The 21,101-nt window shown below is 41.0% G+C and overlaps 1 protein-coding gene across 1 annotated transcript in view; it reads right to left on the reverse strand.

The window, feature by feature from the left end:
• Positions 1–21,101, reverse strand: part of CPVL (carboxypeptidase vitellogenic like) — a gene marked incomplete at both ends in the record, with an annotated part of 97,442 nt that overhangs the window by 42,101 nt on the left and 34,240 nt on the right. Inside the window, 1 exon segment of the mRNA XM_079711132.1 lies at positions 5,542–5,715. Within this exon segment, the coding sequence (XP_079567258.1) occupies positions 5,542–5,715 (174 nt within the window).

Genomic DNA, 21,101 nt, shown 5'->3' on the forward strand with positions numbered 1-21,101 from the left:
TTAATTATTGCAGTTTTATAGTAAGTTTCCAAGTCAAGAAGTGTCATTCATCTGACTTTGTTCTCCTTCAATACTGAGTTGGCTATTCTGAGTCTCTGCCTTTCCACATAAACTTTAGAATTAGTTTGTCAATACCCATAAAATAACTTGCTGAGATTTTGGCTGAGATTTCATTGAACGTGTAGATCAAGTTGGGAAGAACTGACATTTTGATAATATTAAGCCTTCCTATTCATGAACATGGAATATCTCTCTATTTATTTAGTTCTTTGATTTCATTCATCAAAATTTTGTAGTTTTCTACATATAGGTTTGTATATAATTTGTTATATTTATGCCTAAGTATTTCAATAGTTTCAGTGCTAATGTAAATGGTTTTGGATTTTTAATTTCAAATTCCACTTGTTCATTGCTAGTATATTGAAAAGTGATTGGTGTTTGTATATTAACCCTGTATCTTGCAACTTTGCTATAATCACTTATTAGTTCCAGGAGCTTTTCTATTGATTCTTTCAGACTTTCCACAAAGACAATCATGCCATCTTCACTTATTCATTCTCCAATACTTTTATTTTCTTTATATAGAGATGAGTTTCCAACCTATAACATTATCCTTCCCTGTGAAGAACTTCTTTTAACATAATTTGCAAGGTAGGTCTATTGGCAATAAATTCCTTCAATTTGTTCTTGTCTGAAAACATCTTTATTTCTGCCCCATTTTTGAGGGATAGTTTCATAGGACACAGAATCCTAGGTTGGTGATTTTTTTCTCTCAACTCTTCAGATATTTCATTCTCTTTTCGCTTGCATGGTTTCTGAGGAGAAGTCAGATGTAATTCGTACCTTTGCTTCTTTATAGGTAAGGTGTTTTTTCCCCTCTCTGGCTTCTTTCAAGATATTTTTCTTTATCTCTGATTTTCTAAAGTTTACATATGATACACCTAGGTGTCGTTTTTTGGCATTTGTTTGCTTGGTGTTCTCTGAGCTTCCTGGATCTGTGGTTTGGTGTCCGACATTAACTTGGGAAAATTCTCAATCATTATTTCTTCAAATTTTGTTTCTGTTCCTTTCTCTCTTTTCTTTCTGGTATTCCCATTATGCATATGTTACATCTTTTATAGTGGTTCCACAGTTTTTGGATTTTCTGGTTTTGTTCAGTCTCTGTTCCCTTTGCTTTTCAGTTTTGGAAGTTTCTACTCTCATATCCTCAAGATCAGCAGTTCTTTCCTCAGCCATGTAGTCTACTAAAGAGCCCATCAAAGGCATTCTTCATTTCTGTTACAGTTTTTGATTTCTAGCATTTCCTTTTTCATTCTTTCTTAGAATTCCCATATCTTCCCTTATATTATCCATCTATTATTGTATGTTGCCTACTTTTTCCACTGAAGCCCTTAGCATATTAATCATAGTTTGCAAAAATTCCTGGTCTGATAATTTCAACATCCCTGTCCTATCTGACTCTGGTTCTAATGCTCATTCAGTCTTTTTAAAGTGTGGTTTTTGCCTTTTAGTATGCCTGGTAATTTTTTGTTGAAAGATGTACATGATGCACTGGATACAGGGTACTGTGGTAAATAACCCTTTTGTAACATGGTGGTAAGATGTGGGGGATGGGAAGCATACTAGAGTTCTAGGATTAGGTCTCAGTCTTTCAGGAGCCTATGCCCCTGGACTGCGAACCTCACCAGTGCTTTGCAGTTGCTCCCCCTCACCTCGTAGGTGAGACAGCATAGCTAAAGGCAACTGGAATTGGGTGTTTCCTTTCCCCCACATGGAAGTCTAGAGCTGAAGTTGAGTATTTCCCTTCCCACAGGTAGATCAGGCTCTGATAACCCCTCAGTGGGTTAGGCTGTGGTAAAATGGCTTTCTGAGGGCAGGCCTTGTTACAAAAAACAAAATGCTCTGGTGTATTTCAAGGTGGCTACTTTTTACCTCCTCCTGCCATAAGCAGAGGGGATTTTTCTCCAGTATTCACTGTGAAGACATTGCAGAAATCCTGGAGATAAAACTATAAAAGTGGGGGCTTCCTCCCATGACTGGATTCCCCTGGAGTTTTTAAGTCTCAGGCTTATCCCCACTGAGCCTCCAGTAGCTCATGAATTACAGCTCAGGTTTTCCTATCCTGGCACTGGTTCTTGTGGAGGTGTCTGCTCATGGATTTCTGCTTAGAAAAGTTGTGATTCTCTGTACCCACCTGTTGGTCTCTCCTGTTTGTGAAGTAGTTTGCCCTGTGATGACTTCACTTCTCTCACAGATCTAAGAAGAGCTGTTGCTTTTTCAGTTTGTTCAGCTTTTTACTTGTTCTTAGGACAGAATGGTAACTTCCAAGTTCCTTACATGCCAGACTGGAAACCAGAAGTCTGTCAAGTCTTTTTTACTTTTGTATTTTCCATGGTTTTTTGTATAACTTTTGTATGTAGCAGGTGCTTAAAGGCTTCTGCTGAAATGTGTTGAACATCATTAGTAATAGCTTATATTTTCAAGCACTTTCTAAGCACCAGTCATTGTTTTAAGTGTTTTACCGACATAATCTATTTAAACCTCATAAGAACTCACCTGTAAGTACTATTATTATTCCCATTTCACAGATGAGGAAGCTGAAACACAGTGTTTTAAGTATCCTCCCCCAAAGGAACATAGCCAGTGAATAGTGGAAACAGAATTCAAACTCAAAATGTCTAACTTGAGAACCCATGCTTATAACCACCATGTGCTATGGACCCAGGTAACTCCTAGAAATCCTGATAATATTTAACCATGATCTGATTTAATCATGAATTCCAATAGTCCAACAGATTATTTCTCATTCTAGTTGTTCTGGAAACTGCTAAAATGATATTTCAATTTACCACCTAAATATCTGAAATTACTGAAAAGAGGATGACTTTGAGTACACATCCCCTATAGGTCTTCACAAGAAAAGGATTATGTTTTCACATAGTCTGTACAGAAACTGATGTACAATACCCTTGTTCTTTTAGTTCTATTAGTTTCCAGAAACTGATGAAGGTCTTCCTCAGCCCATCAGATATTCCACATTGCTTAAAATGAGTCTAGTACTAGAAAGAGACTTCCATGTTCCTATGAATAGAAACATGTGCACTATTTTCTATGACAAATTAGTACTGAGTCTTACATAAATATAACCTTGAGGGTACTAATGTTTTAAGCCAACCTAGATTGTTCTGATTCCACTGCATACACATTGAGGTTCACCACCATTAACAGACAAGCCAAGGATAATCGCTGCCCTGTGGGCTATGCCAGCTGTAGCCATGGATATGCAGTCTGTTTCAGCAACAGCCGCTTTTTGGTCTGCACTCAGACTGACTGCATACTTTGTTCTCTTTCTTTCTGGAAACATGGTTTATCTGCACCACTAATCTATTCTCTTTTTCTGACAACTGATTCAGAGTTTGAAAGTTTAGAAAACATTCTGATTTCACTGGAATTCATATTGGTAGGTTTAGGATACATGGAAAACAGAAACAGATATGTTTAAATATCAAGATGCAGGCTCATCTTTAATCAGCATATTCTCCCTTAGCAAGCAAGTGGACACTGTATGGCGATCAGCCAATACCAGGAGAGTTTACACCATCAGGTGAACTATATATCTCACGCTATCCTCACTTGGCTGAGAAAGCAATCATACTCTAGTTAAATTTATACAGTGAAAAAACCTATCATGCAAGGGCACAAAAAAATATACATGGGAACTTCCTTATCTGCTCTCCACTCAAAAAAACCATTTTGCGTTCCTTAATGTTACATTATAGCCCAATGTTTACATCTTGAAAACATAAGTGCTAAGCTCTTTTTGGTTTAATAAATTTGTGGATAATAAATACCTGATGAACAAGTTTATTAGATACATTTTTGATAGACCACTAATTTATAGAACTGATTTTCCATTCATTCATTCATCTATGTGTTACTGACATCTGCTCGAGGCTGGTGCTACGACTGACAGCCCATCATGGCAGTACAGTGTGCTAAGTGTGACCACAGCAGTAGAGAGCACATGGTCTGAGACCTCAGAGAAGAGGACAACCTGAAGGTGCTCAGAGAAGGCTCCAAGCAGGCAAGCACTAAGGGCCACTACATTTCCCTGACAGAACCAAACACAAGAGTGGCTGAAATCCTGACCTCATCTAGTTAGGCCCTTTCTTGCCTACAAAGTAAGTATTTCATGAAGTTCTGCAGGTATATAATGGGTTTGTAGACTCTGCATGCCATTGGCCCTAGATTATTTTGAATAAAAGTTGTATGTCTAGGGCTTCCCTGGTGGCGCAGTGGTTGAGAGACCACAACGGTGAGAGGCTCGCATACCGCAAAAAAAAAAAAAAGTTGTATGTCTAGGATGCAAACTCTGTACTAGAGGCAGGATCAGAAAATAGGTCTTCTAGGTCGGGCATGTTCTAAAACACAATCTAGTAAGGATGCATTAGGTCAAGGGCTCCCTGAGTAGTACTGAAGGTTGTGCGCTGAGCAATCCCAAGAGACACTATTCCTAACATAGACATTGTTGAAATGTATTTTCCTTATGTCAGAAAATGGCAGTAAAGAGTCTGGTTCAAATAAAAGCAGTATATTAGGACATTTTTTGGACAGATAGAAATAAAGTATCTTGAGGAGAGGTTGCCTTTTGTCTGATTCATGTGTGGGTCACTAGTTGCCCTGCTTTTTGTTCATTCCAAACATTACTCTTGCCTCTGCCACGAAACAGAGAGAAAGTGGATCACCTCTGGTGGTGATCTTCTCTATCATAACACACTTATCCTGTTGAGCTACCCCCAGACCATGCCTAGGACATATGCTAACAGTCCTGGAGGATCAGAGGAGGAGGTAAGAAGAGAAATAAAGGGGAAGAAATGCACAAGACGACTGTCCCCCTGTCACCCCTTCCCTCACAGTGAGAGGTCGAGGGTCCACAGTTCCTTTGCTTGAACCTCTGGTACCACCAGCAGCAAATCAGGCAGAACGTCTCAGTCAGATAACACAGTGACTGACTTTACATGCCTCAAAACAGGGACCTTGTCTCATTCAACGCTTCAACCTGACAGACTAGCACAACGTTTGGCTTAAAGCCGGCCCTGAAGAAACTGTGGTTCAGCAACGTGAATGAATGCAATTATCAAGCAAAAAGCATTTTTGGAATAACCAGTTGATTTCATTTATCCCTGACTTCATTGGGATTAACATAATAAAGCAAACAATAAGGGAAAATTGGCTTACACCAGGCCAGTCATCTTCTGGGCTCTGCTCTCCTTCTATTTTCAAGAAATGATGAGAGGTGTCATGTGCCAAAGAGAATTTCATTTTTAGGAACTTTCGGGGGAAAGTGATTTAATTAGAAGGAAAAAAATAAAACTTTTAATTCAAAGAAATCAAACAATGCAGCAGTTGTTACTTACATTTGTAAGATATCATAAAAGTAAAAAAAGGCAGGAGTCAAATTAAGAAAAAAAGAAGCTCACTTCTGCTTTGGGTGATCTGAAAAGTTCCTAAAATAAACAGTAGCTAAGTTAAGTCTCTTACCTTATAATAATTCATGATTTCAGTTAACCATGGTTTCACTGACTTTATTGTATCTTCTCGCAAGTACTTTTCAACTTTGGATCCATCACTAAAAGTCTGGTTTCCCACGTGGATGGCTTGTCTCACTTGTGGGAGGGACAAAAATTTCCTGTAGTAACTTTGGTCCTCAGGTTCCTGGCATCAGAAAAATATTAGGGAAAACGAGTGGGTGGTGGGAACAGTACTCTGGGGAAAGCTTCAAATTTCTCCTAACATATATCACAATGAACAAGATGTGACACCACTATTAACTGGTCTCTACCCTGAATATTTTAACTTGGGGGTTTGGGGAAATTCAAATTTTACGAAGCAAATCTGGATGACCTGATACTCTTGGAGCCAGTATACAATTTGCAAATGCTGGATTTTCCTTTTTGTAACAATTAAACTTTTGTGATCTGTAACTCCAATTAAAAACCCCATTCAAGGCAAAGATAGGAAAAATGAAGAGGCGAGTTTATCAAAATCAATTTGCTCCTTGTTGGAGGCTCTTGGGAAAGAAGGTGAAATGGACCACAAGGGGCCAGGGAGGTGATGTGGTGGATTAAAAGCTTGAGGATTTATTTCTTTTTCATGTTCTGCCGTTTACCAAAACCACACACACAAAATAATCAGCTGACCATAATTTAGGGGGGAACATATATCAAGTGTAAGAACAGATGATACCTTATGAAGGACATAAGACAAAAGAGAAGTTGTCCATTAGCCTTATTTTTAAAAAATACTGCATAAAAGTCTCTGTAAGATTCATTACGCTAAAAGAAAAAAGAAGAGTAAATGCTGTTTTTAAAAAGTTACAAAAGGATAAAAAAAAGAGTTTGAAATCAACAATTTTGTGAATCATCAATATTTTTTGCTAACTGTGAATACATTTTCTTTGTAAAGAAAAAAATTTAATCACAAATTTTGCTTCTTTCTTGCCTAGCATATGTTTTTCTCTTGGTAGAATCTAAATCCAAAACCACAGGGTTGGCAAATTCCATTGAAATTAGCTTTATATTTTATTTACAAAATAGTTCATAAGTAAGGCAATTTTAAAAACAGAATGTATTGTCATATCCACTAGACATAGTTATACAAATCCAAATCCCCACTCTGGCTCCCTCTATCTTATTTGATTAATTCTACCCAAAAGACATCAAATTTTGGCCCACTTTTATGAAAGAAACTATTTGAATACTTTGAGAAATATTCCAGAGGGCTTGAAGTGAGGGCCATACTGAATGCATGAAACATCTTAAGTTAAAAGTAAGACAAAGCAAATATTTTCATAAAGGCTTTGGCAGTTTGGGTTATCCAAGCTTTCTTAAGTACAGAACAAATAATGTGGGCATTTTCAAGAAACTCACTACAGGATTGGAGCTCTGGGACCTGATACCCAGAACTGCAATCCTGGCCTGTCTCCTTCACAAAAGAACTTCTGTATAACAAGCTCTAGTGGGGGGAAATTGTGTTAATCGGAGATTTTTTTTGAGTTATCTGGAATATCACACACTCTCAATGGTCAGATTATAATGTATACAACACTGGCAGGGTAAAAAATCCTATAGATTAGTATACCAAATAATGCAATACAGTTTGGACATGTTTGTCTAGTGTAAAGTCAGCTCTCCTATTTCCTAAATTGGAGGAAGTTTGGTTTTGCCAAAAGTTTTAAGCAAAAACACTATTATGTTTTTTTAAATTGTTGTCATTACCGTGCACTGTAAAAGGTTGTAGTAATTAGAACATCCTGTAACATTCTGGAAGTAGGAAGGCTTGCTTATTAAGTCACCATCTAGTAGTTTATCCAGTAACTAGGTTGGGAGAGAGGGGAGAAAGGAAGGAGGAAAACATTAGGGTGGGTAAAAATATACAGGCATTTGTCACTTCATTTATTCAATAACTATTTCGTTCAACAACCACTTCCCACACATCTTCTCTGCGCTATAGACACTGTCCAAGGCATTGGGGAAACAGCAGTGAACAAGGCAGGCCAAAAATGCTCCCTCATAGAGCTTATATTCTAGAGGGTACAATAAACAAGGATTCATGGGTAAAATATGCAGTGTATTAGAGAATGATAAGGGCTAAGGAGAAAACTAACAAGGAGAAGGGGAGTAGGAAGTGCCGTGGGTGCCTGTGGGGTATGTGTGCCTGGGTGGTGGGTGTGGGGGACACTGCAGAGAGGAGGAAACGGGTCTCACTTAGAAGGTGGCATTAAGTAAAGACCTGTTGGAAGGGAGGAAGCAAGCCCAGAAAACATCTAGGAAAAGAACTTTCCAAGTAGAGGAAACAGTGAGCCCAAAGGCCCCGACTGCGGGAGTGAGTCTTGTGGGGAAGGGTTACCATAACATGATCATTGACCACTCACCCATGTACGAGGAGACAGGGCAGAGGATACGGACATACACCCAGGCACTTGGAACTGGTGGAAGTTATCTTTGGACTGCTGACATTGAAACCCGGTCATCAGCTGAAGGTGAGAGCAGTCGGCACAGTTGTGTGCTTTTCTCAGGTCATGTTGAGCTGCACAAAGGCAGGCATGGAGTGGTAGAGAGGGGCATCTAGCCAGGACTGTGGTTTGGCCAAAGGAGTTGGAGGAGGTGCAAAGGGGGGCTGTAGGTGGGGAATGTATGTGACTGAGCTTGGGTTTATGTTGGGTAATTAGAGAAATTAAGACTTGCAGGGGTAGGGGACCACGAAGAGGTAGTAGGATCCATGGACTGAAAGCCAATGGGGTTGCAGGACTGTAATTCAAGTTGGCATATTCAGAGAAGTGAGCTGGGAGGACGGGAGGCGGCAGTTGGGGGAAGATGTTTGAATCTGTTGAATCTGAGACTGCAGAGTGATTGCTGGCTTTTTTGCAGGGGGTAATGGGAAGGAGGAGCTAGGGTAAAGAGAACAAGATCACTAAATGAGAGGAGACTAAGAAACTGAGGGACCAAGTATTAAAAAGACCATCCAAGGGCTTCCCTGGTGGCGCAGTGGTTGAGAGTCCGCCTGCCGATGCAGGGGACGCGGGTTCGTGCCCCGGTCCGGGAAGATCCCACATGCCACGGAGTGGCTGGGCCCGTGAGCCATGGCCGCTGAGCCTGCGCGTCCGCAGCCTGTGCTCCGCAACGGGAGAGGTCCGCGTACCGCAAAAAAAAAAAAAAGATCATCCATGTGGAGACTTCAGTCACCAGAAATGATGACAAGAGTAATGCTGGAAAGTGACACTGAGGCAGGAGCCAAAATATTCAGAGAATGAGAAGGCGAACGCCAGGGGTGTGTGTCGGGAGAGAAGCTGATCCCTTCAGCTCCAACTTACCACTCTTTTATTAACTAAATCATTTTAAGGGATCAGAACATCAAAAAGGCTTTATTATTTAGGCTTGAGATTTTGACATTTGTATTCTCTTGGGTTTCAGGATTTCTTGGAGTCTTGTATTGCGTAACGTGAAACACATTTTACCACTAGTTGATTACTTTCCTAAGTATCATTTCATCTATTTCCTGTGAAAAAGCAAAAGTCTTTTCATTTATCACACAAGGTTTTGGACCAGTGGTCACAGAGACATTGCATACCTTCAAGAGGTTTTTTTTTTGGGGGGGGGAGGGGTGGGGGGCTTTCTCTAGTTTTTGATGAATCTGGTTTGGGAGAGACCTCATGGGCCATCTTCTCAGTATCTCTGAATACACACAATATCTGAACTTTTCAACAGTTTCACTAATCCTGTGGACGCTTAGGCTGCTGGATCACACACCACAGACATCTTTCTGCTGTCTTTATCCCTTTGAGTCTATCAAATATTCTTGCTCTTGACACTGCTTATGCTTGCTCTTGACATATGCTTCTTCAGGAACACATCAAATGTCTCACTTGCAGACGGGTCTCATGCAATGTAAAATTTCATATTAATTCTAAATTCTAAACGTTTAGTCCTTTTTACCCTTTCTGCCTACCACAGCAGATAGCCTAAAACCAGTCTTGAAAATACTGTGACTGCAAGTTGAAGAATGACCCAACATGTCCCTGATAAGATCCTCCTTCTTTCCTTCACATTCACAATTGCACAAGATATTCTGAATCCACATCAAGTGTCCTGGCACAAAAAGAGGAGCCTGCCAGGGTGCTGCGGGGTGGCTCGGGACTTCCTGAGTTCTCCTATTTACACAGTTTGCTGCTGTCAGAACTCACAACAAGGGCAGTCACTGCCCTGGCACCCTATTTGTAAAATGGAGCACAGCTTTGTTACCCCACCCTTCTCCGTAAGTTTGTATGTCTCCTGTTTTGATCTGAACCAGCTGACCTACAGCGCCTAAAAGACTATTAATACCAGGCCTCGGCCTTAATAATAACAATGCTGTTAGGTAAACTGTGACAGGCTGTGTTCCCAGTAACAAGGTTAAAGGTCTCAAAATTCAGTCCTCACCTCATTTACTAATGTGTCAAACACACAGGCTCTATGGCAAAGGTGACAAAACCCCCCAAGGAAGACTGCTTACACATGATTTTTTTTTTTTGCGGTACGCGGGCCTCTCACTGTTGTGGCCTCTCCCGTTGTGGAGCACAGGCTCCGGACGTGCAAGCCCAGCGGCCATGGCTCACGGGCCCAGCCGCTCTGCGGCATGTGGGATCTTCCCGGACCGGGGCACGAACCCGTGTCCCCTGCATCGGCAGGCGGACTCTCAACCAGGGAAGCCCCTACAAATGATCTTTGTCTGCACTGGCCAAAAAACAAACGAGCAACAAACAAGACCCTCCTGCATCCTAATATTTAGTATAGTCTTACATTTTAAACAACCAAAAAAAAAAAAAGGTTGAAGAATATAACCATGTTACTTGATCCTCAAATTTAATTTTAGGAGAGCGATGTGGCGATACTGACAAATGCCAATGGCTCTTTGTAAAAGTTTCAAGCGACCACCCTTTATACTCTTTGTTCCTGACACACAGGAACATGTGACATTTGTTACACTGTGGCCACTTCCCCAGCTGGAGCCCTGTGTGTGGATATTACCCTCTGAAGGGTTTAGAGCACATGTGGAAGCATATGCATCCACTTTCCAGGTTGCCTTTCTTCTGATTTCTTTATGGTAGGGATGCCTTGAGGGCCTATACAGCATTTCAAGAAATCAAAACAGTTAATGAAAGACATAGTTAGATAAACACCCTGAGGTGATCTCAGGTTTAAAATATGGTTAAAGTAAATTCAAAGAAACCCAGATGGCTCTTTTCTTCCTTACGAGCCCACTGTCTCGCCTCCTGATCTCGGGACAGCACCAAGGAAACACCTTTGCTAACAACAAAGAGCCAGGCCAGGCACCGCAGTGCTTCCGGGACCTTCTCAGATGGTGCTCATTGTGCCAGGGCAGCGCAGGCCCCAGAACTCACTTCAAAGGCCTGAGACCACTTCTCCTCCTGGATGTATTTCATGCACTCATCACACTGCTTCTGGAAGTACTTTCTCTGCTTCTCATCCAACAAGCCAATTTGGAACAGGAATGGTGCATAGCCCTGTATGATCTGAGGAGAAAAGAAGCAAACACAGACGCTGCATGGAGAGAGAGGGATGTGAGGGAAGCCCACCTGCTTGTGAAATAACCCTTTGTAACTTCTCAATTAGCGGAGCAGGACAACACACACACATATGCACACACACCCCGCACAAACATAGATGTACAACACACACAATGCATACACAACACAAAATACACCACACAAACACACACATACATAAGACATACACACAACACACACAAACACACACATACCACACACACAATTCGTGTATAACACACAAATACACCACACAAACACATATACACAAACACAGACCACATAACCACACAAACACTCATACAACACACATGTATACAAAATACACACAAACACACCAAGCACAGGTGCACACATTTGTACATACACACACTGACACTTGCACTCACAGCCAACGTAGGCTGACATATAGTAAGTTGACAATGTAAAACATTTGGTAAAAATTAGAAGATTTAAATCATTAGAAAGTCAACTGAGCAACAGTATTTCCCTTTACGAAGTTAGGTCTGTAGGGTAAGAGGAGCCTCCATCTGATTAAAGGGTATTTACTCTCCTTAAGGAACAAAACGGAAAGGAAAAAAGAGCCACCTACTGACTCGGGATCAGAATACGCGTCTCCAAGAGCAATTCCCTTCAGGCTGATCTTCATGGTCATCACGGGGTTGAGCACGTGGATGTAGTGGGTGATGGCTGGCACGGATTTCCCCGCGTAAGACTGAGAAGGGTTAGACGTTAAAATGAACCATCACAAATCAATGCTACTAAAATGACGTGTTTATGCAAATGAAAATCACAATAGAACAATCAGTATTTCCACAAGGCACATGTATTTCTTAACCTCACATTGCAAATTTGACAATAGCACGGAGCTCTGTCCCCCCCTTCTTTTGTCATCCCAAATAGCATGGAGTGACATGCAGGTCACAGGTCAGGAGCGCAAAAAAATAATAAGTGAACATGTCCTAAGTGAACATTCTAATTTCCTTCCAAAAAAAATAACATGGACAGCGGTGAACACAATTCTGCCACCCTTAGGGTTTTCCTCACCAGACAGTTCCATTGCAAGCTTTATTAAAAAAAAAAAAATTCCCAAGGCCAAAATTAAGATTTCAAAATCCGTACAATGATGCCAAAATTTGAAATCAACATGTATTAAAGGAAGAGGAAAAGGATAAATAACATTTATTGGCCACTAAAATGGTCACTTGGACTTACCTCTGTTTCCAACCTTTTCCAATACAAGGCTCTTTTTCAATTTCAAAATAGTTTGCTGACACAACCATGATAATACTGCTTTTAGATTATGCTGAAAAGAGCCACTATTGGTTCAGTAATATTTAAAAATAGTTCCGTGTTTCTTCCATTAAAAAGTTGCCTTCCTGACATCTCCACTTGTATGTCTAATATTAAACTTCTTATGTTCAAAACGAAGCTCCAATCCCCAAGCCCTCCTTGCAGCCTCCGCTTCCATTAATGTAAACTCTGTTCTTCTCACTGATCAGGCCAAAAATCCTGGTGTCACTGTTTATCTCTTTCACTCACACCTCGTGAAAAGTCCATTAGTGAATCTCATCAACTCTACCTATTCTATCAAAACACATCCGGAATCCAGTGTCTTTGCACACACCCCCTTTATCACCTTGCTCCAGGCACCGTCATCTCTCGCCTGGATTCTTGCAGCAGCCTCCTCAATGGGCCTCTGCTTTTGCTCTTACCCTCATCCAGTCTAATTGCAAGACAGTGGTCTGTTAAATTAGATCATGCCACTCCTCTGCTCAAACCCTCTAATGACTTCCCATCTCTCTCAAAGCAAAAGTGAAGTGCTTTTTCTGGGGCATAAGGGCTGACGTAATCTGGTCACTTCACTCACATTATCCCCTATTATCTTCTTGCTCATTCCTCTCCAGCCTCTCTCAGACCAAATCATAATTGTGATCTGTACTGTTCCTTCCCTTGCATTAGCTCTTTCTGTCCCCGGAATGCTCTTCCCCAGATATCCATATGGTTAACTCCCTCACTTCCTTCAGTGAGGCTTTCTGAGGGTTGCCCTCCATGGCCACCCTATCAAAAAATTTAACACCCCTTTTTTTTTTTTTTTTTTGCGGTACGCGGGCCTCTCACTGTTGTGGCCTCTCCCGCTGCGGAGCACAGGCTCCGGACATGCAGGCTCAGCGGCCATGGCTCACAGGCCCAGCCGCTCCGCGGCATGTGGGATCCTCCCGGACCAGGGCACGAACCCGTGTCCCCTGCATCGGCAGGCGGACTCTCAACCACTGCGTCACCAGGGAAGCCCCAACACCCCTTTTTTGATATTTTATATTCCCCTTCTCTCCTCTTTCATCTTAATCTTTATCACTCTCCAACAAACTTTTACTTTTTACCTTGTGTATTGTTATTCCCCTACCCACACTAGAATAGAAGATCCACAGACACAGGGATATCTGTCTGTTTTGTTTATTAGTGTATCCCCTGTACCTGATGCTGTTTGTTAGTGCTCAGTAAACAGCTGCTCAATGAATGAATCCTGAATTAGCCTACATGCATTTGAAAAACAGCAATGCACATATATTTTAGATAGACTAGATGCATTATGTGGGTACATATGGATCTGCAGAACTTTCACAATATGTCCAAGGCTCTCCAGGGCCCTGAAGTTCAAAGACTGGGAATTCTGGAGAGCTCTCATTTTTTCCATGCCATAATCATATGCTGCAGTTATCATTATTCCCATTTCAACGTAAGGACGTTGGGGCTCAGAGAGGTTAAGTGACAGAGTCAGAAGTAAACCTGGTCTGACCTACTCCAAATCCTAAACCCCTTCCAAATTATGATGGAAGAACTCACACAAGATCCCTTCACTGATGCACTCCTCTTGTGCAATAATAATTATTTAGGCAAAGTATTAAATCAAAGCAGCTTATCCATTCACACTCATGAGTACTTTTTAGCTTCCATGTCTGAAATTTGGTTTGTTGTATAACTTTGCTATAGTCTCCTTTTAGGGACAGTATGTGAACATTTATCAAGTAAAATTTCTGTAAATTGACCAAAAAAGCAAATTTTCTTGACTAATCATTTCACTGGTACAGATGTATTATACAATCTTCATTCAATGATGGTTTATTGGGCAACTCTTCTGTCAAAGGTATCCTAACAGATACTTGAGTAGACACAAAAATGAATAAAGCACAAAACTTGTAAAGATCACAATATCTTTTAAAAATACATTATGGAAAACTTGACTCAAATGTGATAAGGCAAAGTCTACCATTTCATGGCTTATTATTTCCACAATGTGTACAATAGCCAGCACATAGTAGGTACATAAAAACAGTTGATAAATGAATGACTAATCTGACATTATTTCTAAACATGTTTTCTCTATTGGAAATCAGTACAAATGCTAAAAAAGTATACCTTCCAGTGATGCTATCACTCAAGTTGTCTTGTTATAAGACCTAGCAACAAAACACTTCCCTTGACTTTTTCAGAGATAGAAGGGTATGTACTTTATGGGTAGTGATGACAAACTTAGGCTAAAACAGTCACATTTTTATGGCACCTTCCCCCTGGTGACCATCATATGTATCTGGGATTCAGGCAGGAGATTAAAAAGGAACACCCACTCAATCTGAGCATCCACCATGAACAGATTATTTTACCTACTTTAATTTGAGCCAATGTAAAGTTAACATTATCTTCCTATATTTTAAAATGATGAAAACAAAGGTCTGTGTGTTTCACATGCCCACCTGGAATTCTGTCCGGGCTTGGCTGCCTCCACGCTTCCCATTTCTCATATCAAATCACATTTCAGTCAAGGGTCCTGGATAGACTATGGATCTCTGGTCTCCCAACCTGGGACCCACCCTTGGATTTATCCACTGCACACCTGCTAAGCGGACCATTTAGGAAAATGAGACAATGAGATGGGTAGTTCTATAACCACATCCAAAACAGATTCCTCAATGTTCAGTCTACATCTGCTAACCTAATAGTGATGATGTTTACCTAGGTTTTTGCTTTCTAATGACTATCACACACTTCCTTGCCCTGTGTCAGTGTGACAAATCCTTCACTGCCGTTTTCATTAATCATTCCACTGGTTGAGCGACTCAGGCTGTCACACAGTAGACAATTATAGGATTATTTTATGGAAAACAGACACCGAAACATTACAATGAAATTTCAATTATTTTCATTCTCCTTGTTGAGACACATTTCTTTTTTCTTCAAGATCATTTTTGTTTATTCTTCCTGAACCATTTGTTTCTCAATTTAATGATTCTCTGACCACCACGAGCACTTTAAAAGACAACCAGACAATAAATCAAGTATGTTTGATTTTACCCAGTTTTCCCTTTTCTGGATATGTTTTAAATAGAATAGAATGTCAGACTCTGGGGGGAGAAGTTAGGTGTGGTTGTCTGATGGATCAGAAATGGACTATATGGCCCTTAGGACTTATAATTGTGCTCCTGTAATTTTATGAACTCGTTTCTTTTGTTCTGAGTTCTGCCCATAACAACAACTAAAGCAATGACAACCACAACTATTAGCCCTGTGGTTTCTCTGATCTCTGGCTGAGGTTCACCCATGTGGTCAGCAGCTGGCCAACGAAGCTCCTGAAGTCTGTGAACTAACATTAACCTTCTACCCTCAGATCAGACACTGGCCTCAAACAAGCTCTGAACAGCATCAAAGCAATTATAAAAGGAAAGAGGAAAAGTGTGGCCAGAAACTGTTTGAACACATACTATTTTAGAATTCAGCAGTGACCTTCAAATGAGGAACTCAGTCAGACAAATATATTTAACTAACATAAGAATTCAAACTAGATTAGCAATCAACACATCAGGATTTTAGTTTGCCCTTCGTAATTATTCCTTTCCAATATTTAAAGAAGCTGCAATTTCCAACACTATTCTTGTATGGCTCCTTTGCCCCACGGTGACCATATTTTGAGCTCACCTCTGACAAGAAGGGCCAGAGCCATTAGGGTATGTTTGTATGTGCTTGTATTTGGAGCTTAAAGAAGCTTCCTCTGACATCAGAAGGATCTCAGAATTCAGCTCTCAAACTTTTATTTCCCCCATGAGAGAAAAAAGGTCTCAGCATCAGAGTTGAATAGTGTTTTTGAATCTTGGTTTGCAATCTTTCTGTGTTCTTAAATGATGTTTGGAACAGCCTAATGGAAATCACGTTAGGAGCATATTGTACTTGTAAAAATAGTCTAGAGAGAATGTAATACTTGGTTAATTATCCAGATGTGTAAAAACAAAATGAAATTGGACTTAAAGAAACTTGTAATTGTGTATTCTATCTGAATCTCTCCCTTCTTACATGATTCAACAACATTCATAGCCAACTTACTGTACCCCTGCCACCCGGTTACTTTTAAGGGAGTCAAAAAATCCATATCGAAAGTCAAGCTTCAATCAGCTCCTCCAGAAGAAACAAAATCATGTCAGAGAATAATATTATAATGGAAACAATGTCCTCTTACAGAAATTTCACATATGTTAGCAGTTACTATTGTTTAAGCTACTCTTAGTCGTCTGCATTTCTTACTGAAGTTTAGTTTAAAAAAAAAAAGTAGATGCAGCTACATTCACTCTCTGACTTGCTTCTAAATATACCTTTTATGGTAAAACTTGCAGAACTTTTATCAGTGATAATGAGCAATGGCCTTTGAACCTGGTTACCAAGTGTCACTATTCATTGGCCCTAGCTCCTCACCTCTGCCTGGAGGTGGAAAAAGGGAGTTGTCATCCTCAGCAATGGCATGTCAAGGACGGTCAGGGTCATTCTATGTCCATTTCCCTGCTCTGCCCCCAAACCCCCAGCCACTCCAGCTAGAATGAATGTCTCTGAAGAGTTCACTTTGGGGCTGGTGAGAACTCTTCCATGTCTTCCGGGAGGAAACCAGGTGGGCTGCCCTTCTGGAGAGAGTCACATCGGTGTCATGTCCTCTAGCTGTCCCCAAACACAGACTATGGCGGAACCAGCCCCATGTACAGGGGTGGCCAGAGTGAATAGGGGGATATGCCTTGAAGAGAATTTTATACACACATTGAAAACTACAAAACTTGGTGAAAAGCCTAAGTTTAACGGACTCACACAGGACACAGCAGGCAAGAGGACAGGATTAAGCTGGGGTGACCCTGACTTCATCTAGCCTTGGGGTAGAATCTTACTTTACTTGGCACCATTATTTCTTCTGAGGAGAGAAGAGGTGTGGCCTTAACACGGCCAGTTCAGAAAATTAATGAATGGAGAAAACTGGAGCTTTGGTATTGTGGTAATCTCTACAACTTCCTAGACAATGCTAGACCATGTGTCATCTAATTTCAAGACCACACTGCTGTGATTTAAAAAAAAAAAAAGGGGTGGCTTCCCTGGTGGCACAGTGGTTGAGAGTCCGCCTGCCGATGCAGGGGACACAGGTTCGTGCCCCGGTCCGGGAAGATCCCACATGCCGCGGAGCGGCTGGACCCGTGAGCCATGGCCGCTGAGCCTGCGCGTCCGGAGCCTGTGCTCCGCAGCGGGAGAGGCCACAACAGTGAGAGGCCCGCGTACAGCAAAATAAATAAATAAATAAATAAACATCTATTTCTCTTGACTATGAGCTTAAAAAGAAATGTAGAATCTACAGGAATACACATATGAGAAAAACATTTTGATCTGTACCCAACTTTTAGTCACATAAATTTATGCAAAACTATGTACTGCCTTCCAAATGTGTTCTTATTTCGTTTTGAGATAATGTTTCTTTAAAAATTAATTCCATCAGTGACAAACATAGGTGAAAAGGATGTACCTCACCTCCCCCCAACTCTAACTTCAGTGCCAGTTTTGGAGAAATTCATACCCAGCTTGAAGCCAGGTGACTTGAACAGATGAATAAACCCTTTTGTTTAGAGATTACAGTTAATTTAACTTTTAAATAAAGAGTGTGAATATACTGGGCCACAGTCAACAAACTGAGTCCTTCACTTGCTCACTATAGATAGAACTCAGAAGGCTGAAGCTGTGTAATAGATATAACTTAGCATTTCTGGTCCCCAGCCTAGACATCTCATCCAATTGGGTACTATTTGTGTCGCCATGCCACTTGGTCTAGCATAGTAGCTCACTTCAGACAAAGCTTATATTGATGTCTGATTTACTCATATTCTTTTCCACGTAACCAGAGAATCAGCAAATATGTGTTGATTTGACTTAGATATGCTATCCAAAAGCCCGAGGCCCAATTTTGAAAACATTTCCATATGCCCCTGTTCAATTCTCCAGGTTGCAGCTTAAACCTTGACTTTTCTAATATTAAATTCATTAAATAGTCACAAATCCGTTTTCAATTCTAAAAGAAAATATTGGCAAGTCAGAGGAACATAACTGAAAATAGACATCTGTCATGAGCTCAAGAGTTAAAGCAGCTCAAATGTCATCTAGTAATATTCAGCAAGTTCCAAACTTTGAGAAATAATTACATTCCAAGGACTTCAAGCCTTAAATCACTTGAAACTTCCATTTACTCCATAAAACTTTATGATCAAAAGACAGGAATATCCAAGAAGCTAGAGAACTTCTTTTCTGTTTGTATAAGGTTAGTAACCCTTAGAGATTCTGTACAAAATATGTAAGGGATGTCCGACTCCCCTGTACAGACAGTGCATCTATTCTGTGGGAAAAGGCAAGTCTTGGAAACAGTGCAGTTTTGAGGAGCCAGGCTCCAGAGAGCATCTTCACAAAGGGGGTTATAATCCTTAGCCCATCCTGTGACTACAGTCTTTGGGTGATGGAGTCTGGCTGCTTAGGTTCCAGTCTTGGCTGGGTGAGCTTGTAAAGCCTACATGACCTCTCTAAGTCTCAGTCATCTCAACTGTAACATGGGGATGATAATAACAGTGCCAGCTTCATAAGGCAGCTGTGACGATCAAACAAGGTAATGCATGAAACACTGCTTAGCATCACGCCTATCATATGATCCACTCTCAATAAACATTCTCAAATAAGATCTACAAATAAAACAAGGGGACTAGATACTTTTGAAGGCATCCTTCTAATCACCGAATTTAATGATCACAAGCCTGGACTAATAAGATAAAGGTATGGCCTACATAAAACAATTATAGGCCTATAGTTAGGATAGTTCTCCCTTCCCACCCCTTCACAGGTACGTCAGTGCGTGAAGTTCCCCTTTTACAAGTATTTTTCTATGGCTTAGGCTCTGTCCTCTATTCAAGGACAAGTATGTTGGAAGTACATTTAATTGATCAGATTCTCTCTAATGGACAGTGAGCTGCTAACAAGTCAGAATGGAGGAGAGAAACAGAACAATCATGATGGGGATGGAAGAAGCATGGGAGCAATAGGACCTGAGCACAACACAGCCAAGGAAAGGAAGGCCAAGGGTGGCAGGTAGGGCACTGGATGACCCTGGAAAATAAGGGAGTAGAAAGGAGGTTCCCAGGGCCTGGGGTGCAGTACAGGGAGAGAAGAGCCATGAAAAGAGATGTAAAACAGCCAAAGAGAAATATCATTGATATTTTTATTTTATCTGGCAAATGCCTTGTGTGAAGCCACTCTATAACATCCATTCAACACTGTGCCTAGTATTGTATGAAACAAATGAAACAAACCTGGCTCTCACCTCCTGGGAGCCTGCCACCGGAACCCAGTGGACCATGATGATTTCAATAAAGAAATCAGACTCTGTGAGCCCAGCAGGACTTCACTCATGCAGATGAAGATAAAGTATCCTATTAAGCTCACTAATTTTTAAATAGCTTCAAAGTTTTGCCTCAGACTCAGCCTTCGAATTAATCACGGTTGCCAAACTGCTTCTAAGGAAAGTAGGCCTCTCCTGCTGATCAGGAGATGCCCAGTTTTAACCACATGCCCTGCCAGTTTGGAAGCGCTCCCACCCATTGGCACAAACGCCTCTACACGCTAAATCTTTCCCATGAGTGGACAGAAAGCCACAGGCTCAGAGGACAGTGGGCAGACCCCTCCCTACTGTCACCTCCCTGCCTTCCAGCGCCAGGGCTGTTGTGCTTTAAATTTTAGCTGGGCCCACATACACTTGAGTGGATTCTAAAGAGTGTCTGTACCTCAAGAAAAAGAGAAATCTCACTAATAGTTACTGGCTCGGAAAGGATAACACTTAGGAAGAAAGTTAATTATATGAATTAAATGCAGCTTGTTTCTCTTTTTGAAGTACATTTTTTTCATGCCTTGAGGAGGGTGATTTATAGACACATTTGTCTCTCTTTAGAGAAAATTAATTCCAGTTGGTGTTCTGGGCAGAAATGGAGAGAAGGGAAGGAGACAGAGCAGTTCTTCCTTCTCCGCTGCCCCAACGGCAGGTCTGCACTATGCCTTGCTGTGGCCTCACGTGGTCCACACGGCAGGGGCGAAGGGCCTGGATCGGTCCCCACACATTTTGCTACCATCCAAAACTTCTAAGCTCCACCATCATTTTCTGATGAAGCAAACAATTTCTTTTAAAGATGATTTCAAAATAAGAGGGGAGACAATGCCATACCCCAAGAACAAGTGAGCAGAGCCTTTTAAACATCTCAGCCCCTGTTTACATGCATTAGGCCATATGCTTTGGAGCCATAACATTTTAATCCAGCTTTTCAACATGAATGGTAATAATAGTCATCATATGCTGGGTACTCACCACAGCCAGTCACTCTGCTAAATATTTGAGGAGGATTATCTAATTAAATGCTCAAAACAACCCCATGCAGTAGGTACTGTTATTACTTCCAGACTCCCTTACACCAAAGTTAGGGCGCTGAACAGCTGTTCCAGCCCCTTTGAGCACCAGGCTACCCTCATTCATAGCGCACAAATGTGGAGGATATTTAGGTCTAGTACCTTTGCAATCAAAAGCAGAAAACCATTTCTGAGTTTATGCATTTGTTTTCCAAGAACAATTCTACAAATCTAGCAGCATTATTTGTTCAGGAAATTAAGAGTTCACAAG

This window comes from Hyperoodon ampullatus, assembly GCF_949752795.1.
Source record: "Hyperoodon ampullatus genome assembly, chromosome: 9".
Classification (NCBI taxonomy): Eukaryota; Metazoa; Chordata; class Mammalia; order Artiodactyla; family Ziphiidae; genus Hyperoodon; species Hyperoodon ampullatus.